This window comes from Rhagoletis zephyria, unplaced genomic scaffold (assembly GCF_001687245.7).
Source record: "Rhagoletis zephyria isolate East Lansing unplaced genomic scaffold, Rhagoletis_zephyria_1.1 Rzeph_scaffold_00722, whole genome shotgun sequence".
Lineage (NCBI taxonomy): Eukaryota > Metazoa > Arthropoda > Insecta > Diptera > Tephritidae > Rhagoletis > Rhagoletis zephyria.
The window spans coordinates 110,712-116,711 of NW_016157806.1; the positions used below are offsets into that span (position 1 = coordinate 110,712).

Sequence of the window (6,000 nt, forward strand, 5' to 3'; positions counted from 1 at the left end):
TTCTTAGCACATGTTAATCATATGTGCAATGGAGACTTTACCTTGGTTTTTCGATAGTGTAATAAACATGTATAACAAAATTATATCAAAAATGTGCTCCCACTCATAATTTTGTATCATGCTCCCACTTATGGTGAAAATTTTCAAAAATGCCAAATTTTGAATTGTGTCACTTTTGAAGATCGTGTGCGATTTGTATTTAAACGTGAACGGAAGATTTTGTTATATTTGCACAATGAGCGCGAATCGCACATGCTTGTAAGGTAACGCCGGTATACATACAAATGGGACTACAATATGCAAAAAGTGATATTGTATTAAAAGTCTGATGAGTAGTTCACTTACCTCCACAACATTGAATTCCTCCTCTTTCGCTTCAGCGCCCAAAAGGATCTGTTTAATAATGAGCCTCTGTCCGCGGGGGAAGTCTTCATCGTTCGAGAGCACATCCCATGACACCGTGCTGTCCTGGCCAGTGAGTGTGACACCTGAGGACAGAAATCACAATTTAGAAACCATAATTTTAATTCGTGATTTGTACAACTGCATTGATGCAATAGCCTTGAAAATTTAAACTCTCCCGACACCGACAGCCCAATAGCAGACGGCGCCATTTTTATACTCGTGAATTTGTGCAAGTTTTTGCGCAAATTGATAAAATACACGCTCCTTGCTGTTCAGCAATATTGTATACTTGATATTTACCATAAAACGATTCGTCCGACATTGTGATTATTTAGATAAGTTTTGATTATTCAGTTAAGAAATTCACGTCGAAAATTTGCACAGAAAACCCGAACGGCGGTTGTGTAAATCGAGCGAACGAGCGAGCAAAAAGAAAGTGTACAGGCAAAAACTGCAAAAACCATGCCGGTTAGACGGAGAAAGAAGAATGCGAAAAAATGCCGTCAACTTGTATTTGCTTTTGATACGCAAAAGCAAAGCAAACGTCAAAAAATGTACCGATTCATAGTGTTGCCACATAAACCGGTTTTTAAATAGCTGTAAAACTAGCGATTGTACTATCGAATATTTCTAATTATTTCACTATCGAAAGGTGGATGGTCTCTGTTTATAAAACTATGTTCACATATCAATATTATCTCAATCAAAGCTCGTTTTTTAATCACCCCGTTCACACTGACAAATCTCACATTAATAGCCGTCAAATTTGTTGTGCTTGTTATTCTCACATCTCAAAGAAATGTTATGTTTCTTCTCGGTGCCACCGTGATCACGTTTTTCTGCTATAATAAGCAATATAAATATATTTTAACTTAACATTTTATTAAAAATACCTTTACAAACCTCTTTTACTTGCTAGCGTACATTTTTGTTTACTTTTACATTTGGCATTTCCACTCTCTTTCGCAAAAACAAACAATAAAATTAGGATGGACACCGAAAAGTTATCGGTTAAATCTGAGATTATTTTATAATTACAGATTAACAAGGGACGAATTTTATATGGCTAGTCTCTTGTCTCTTACAGATTAGGGTGTTAAGCTCGAAAATGAGGATAATCTATTTATATGTGAACCTAGTATAAGAGCCAATTCACCCTGGTTGTAAGGTCGTGCGTGTCGAGCTTGTAGGCAAGAAGTGTAGGGAAATCAGCGCCCTACAAGAAAAGGACTTTTTCTGACCTCTTCACTAACACACTAAAATATACACCAATACACAGAAAGGTATTTGTAAAAATAACTTTATGCAGTGTTTTTGCTGCATTTAAAATGCAACATTAAGCACTTTCGAACATAAGTTTTCAAAGAGCGTTCATGCTATCGCATTTAGCAAATGTACATTTACGCGAGTTCGAAATCGTATGCTTTTGACAAACAACCGTGTTCCAGTCGCTTATTCAGATCCGTATCTATTACGATCAATTCCCGGGCAGAAGATAATGTGCAAAACCCCTACTGAAAAGGAAAAAATAAATTTTAAACCAAAAATTCAATACAAAAACTTGAATTGTTTTAACCATGCCCGAACATTTGTTTGTGTATATATTCATTTGTCGGTGCTGTCAATTAAAATTTCCTCACTTAATTAGGAAACAAAACAAACAGAGTTGATCACAAATTGATCCAGATTTATATCAGCATCACATCGATGTTCAATTTGTTTAACTTTTCTTTATCCAAATAATGTAAAACAATAAATTGGGGTGTTCACAGTTCGTTCCAAATTGTGTCTGAAAATGTAGACGTCTACATTTTGAGACATCTTTAGCATCAAACTGTGAGCACCCCTTTCTAGCAGTCGTCGCAAAATCGTCTCAAAACTTTGCTGGTGTTGCCAGACATTTCTTCCTTGCATGCATTTTTTATATGTCGTATATATATAATTATTTAACTTAATTACCAATTCGTAATATTTGTTATTTCTTTTCCTTGATNCTCTTACAGATTAGGGTGTTAAGCTCGAAAATGAGGATAATCTATTTATATGTGAACCTAGTATAAGAGCCAATTCACCCTGGTTGTAAGGTCGTGCGTGTCGAGCTTGTAGGCAAGAAGTGTAGGGAAATCAGCGCCCTACAAGAAAAGGACTTTTTCTGACCTCTTCACTAACACACTAAAATATACACCAATACACAGAAAGGTATTTGTAAAAATAACTTTATGCAGTGTTTTTGCTGCATTTAAAATGCAACATTAAGCACTTTCGAACANGAGCAATGTTGCCACTTTTTCTTATTAAACCATGTTCGAATCCTGGAAATTTTAGAAGATCACAGGGTTGCTTTTAGCATTTAGATTCTTAATGCAAAAATGGAGTTGCATTTAGTTGCATTTAGGTGACGAATTTTGTATGGATAAATGTACATTTAGAGTAGCATTTAGAGCTAAANTACTCGAAAGAGCAATGTTGCCACTTTTTCTTATTAAACCATGTTCGAATCCTGGAAATTTTAGAAGATCACAGGGTTGCTTTTAGCATTTAGATTCTTAATGCAAAAATGGAGCTGCATTTAGTTGCATTTAGGTGACGAATTTTGTATGGATACGAAAATCCCTAGCATAAAAATGCTATGCATTGAAACTCTGGTTGACATTTCTATCAGCTGTTTAAAAAAGTTGTACCATGGCAGTTTAATAAAGGTCGCTCACAATCCATGGCATATTTCTGCAATTGCGTAAATTCGCCAGCTCTTATGCACCGGATCGCGAATAGCCCTTTTGAGTTCGCGATCCGCTCCGCTGTGAAAATGAGGACGAAAGAGTTGACCAAAGAAAATTTGACGCTTAAATGTCAAAAACGCAAAAAAGGTCGAAAGAAAAAGTCACCATGTATATGCGCGAGGATTTTCGAAGACTTTTTCAAAAGGGAACGTACAAAAAACGCAGGGTGAAAAGGCGTCGTATAAATTGGCTCTAACTTTCAAAATTTGCCCTCACAGGCAAAAGTTTTTACCTACAAACTGTCATTTGCATTGCCTGATATAAATTTTATCAAAGGCACTGTTTGTGCGTGGGCATTTTTTACCTTGATAAAAACATTTGTGAAATGGCTATTTTTGCCGGATTTCATCATTCAAAAAAATTAAAAAAAGGCAATTTCCACCCAAGCAAATAATAACAAATATTTTAAAAGAAAACAGCTCAATTGTTGCTTTTATAATAAAATATTAATAATGTTGCCACCACGAAGCTATCGCGCAAATGAAAATGTAGCTGTCAAAGTACCAAATTGCTGCCAAGATAAAAGCTCTGATATTTATTGCTTACCAAGAGCAATAAGCGGTCTCCAGTTATGGAAATTAAGCCTGGTTTTCATTAGGTCATATTTGACGTCAAATGTTGTCAAAATAATGAAAACGGGTTGTCATCTGGTGTCATTTGCGTTGGTTGTCATATATCACCACGCACGGCCAAATTAAAACGGTCCTCGCCGCTGATGTGGCAGCATTTGACAACCAAAATGTATTTCCCAACATGTTGGCGATTTTAATTTCGTTTGCCATGCGAACAGCTGATTCTAGATACAATACGGACCGTTTAGCTATAAAAAAAAACCATAAATGCTGATCGATAGAGCTTTTCACGCAGATTTCAACCATACCCAAATTATTTGGGGCAAGTAAAAAACAAAGAAAATGTAACAGGTTAAACTTCAACTTTCCTATTCCTTATATGTTTAATTTCTCGGAAACTACTTGACCGATTAGAAAAGTATTGATGCCAATTCAAAGATAATTTAATAAATTTTTTACAACGTATTTTCTTGACAAATTTTTGGTAAACACTATTTAAAAAAATATATATATACAATTTCGATTTTTACAACTACTTAAGTTAAATTTTGCCTTATAGAAACCCTTTATAAATAAGGTAATAACTTGTACTTTCTAAATAATATAAATTTCTGTAGCATTAATTATGCAATTTTCTTCAAAAAGGGTAATTTAACGAAAAAATTAAATATTTTTGTTTTTTAGTATTTTTTACATATAAATATAAAAAATCAGAAAAATTGTGTACATCAACTGAAAGATAAACTAATCGTCTTTATTTTTACATCATTAGTTGTTTAATCGGTTATGTAGTTCATAAGAAAAAGAAAAGGTCGGTATTCTACACTTTTTGTAAAAATTTAACATCACATTTGACATCAGTAATGAAAACGGAATTTCAATCACCTGACACCAAAATTTGACGACAGTCTTTGGCATGCACTGGTGTCGAGTGCGTTCCGATTACGAATACAGCTTTTTCAGCCGAGTACCTTTCAAATGTTTGGAATTAATTAAATTAATTGAATAAACGAATATTTACCTACTTCTTTCATTAGTAAATCGCAACAAGATTGTTAATTTTTAAACTTAACGAACTTGTTGATTCAAATTAATGTTGATAAAAATGCAACCGTGTGCCACAATCCTGCTTGCAAACTCTTACTGGCAAAAATTTTCCATCCACGAATTTGCAATTTCCCCTCCAAATGAAACGTCAAAATTGTCCTCTCTCCTTACAAGTTTTACTGGGTTTTTGGCTAAACGAACACGATTTGGTAACAATTGGTACCAACTTGTACAAATTTTGTGCATAGCGAACAGTCCTATGGTCAGCCGTTTTTTGCAGGGCAGTAGAGTTGTAAAACTATCGATAGTATCACCATCGATAGTTTCCATGTCCCTGCAAGAAGCCTGACCTATGATTATCGGTTAAATTAGTGGGTAAACTCATGAACCAAAAATACTAGATCACGCGGGCAGGAGAGTAGCCCGTTAGAATCGCATTTAGGAAAAAAGTTTAACGATTTTGACATTAGCCGTTTGTTTACATTTCTTCGTTATTTACAATTTGGTGGTGGCTTTTTACTGCAATTTTCTTCATTTTCGCCTGTGACAACGTGTGTACACATAAAACTATGTTCACATATCAATATTATCTCGATCAAAGCTCGTTTTTTAATCGCCCCGTTTACACAGGCAAATCTCAGATTATTAGCCGTCAAATTTGTTGTGCTTGTTATTCTCACATTTCAAGGAAAAGTTATGTTTCTTCTCTGTGCCACCGTGATCACGTTTTTCTGCTATAATAAGCAATATAAATATATTTTAACTTAACATTTTATTAAAAATACCTTTACAAACCTCTTTTACTTGCTAGCGTACATTTTTGTTTACTTTTACATTTGGCATTTCTTCTCTCTTTCGCAAAAACAGTCGATAAAACTAGGATGGACACCGAAAAGTTATCGGTTAAATCGGAGATTATTTTATAATTACAGATTACCAAGGGACGAATTTTATATGGCTAATCTCTTGTTATAATTACAGATTTTGGTGTTAAGCTCGAAAATGAGGATAATCTACTTATATGTGAACCTAGTATAAGATAAAGAATAATTTAACACAACAGCATGATTTATAGAAGAATTTGCATAGTATAAATGATTATTCATGCGTTCAACAATTTCGCGGTTTTCTCCGTTCTCTTCGTTGTTTACTTCTTACAACAAAGATGGCGTCGAGATTTCGGCAGCTAGAAAATA

The 6,000-nt window shown here is 34.4% G+C and overlaps 1 protein-coding gene across 1 annotated transcript in view; it reads right to left on the bottom strand.

Annotated features, from left to right (window-relative positions):
• Positions 1-890, bottom strand: part of Nlp (Nucleoplasmin) — a 39,371-nt gene extending 38,481 nt beyond the window's left edge. The window contains exons 1-2 of the mRNA XM_017613823.1: positions 706-890; positions 346-488 (exon numbers count right to left, since the gene is read on the bottom strand). Of these exons, the coding sequence (XP_017469312.1) occupies positions 346-488; positions 706-727 (165 nt within the window). The 5' untranslated portion in view covers positions 728-890. The remainder of the gene's footprint in view (positions 1-345; positions 489-705) is intronic.
• Between the last annotated feature and the right edge of the window lie 5,110 nt (positions 891-6,000).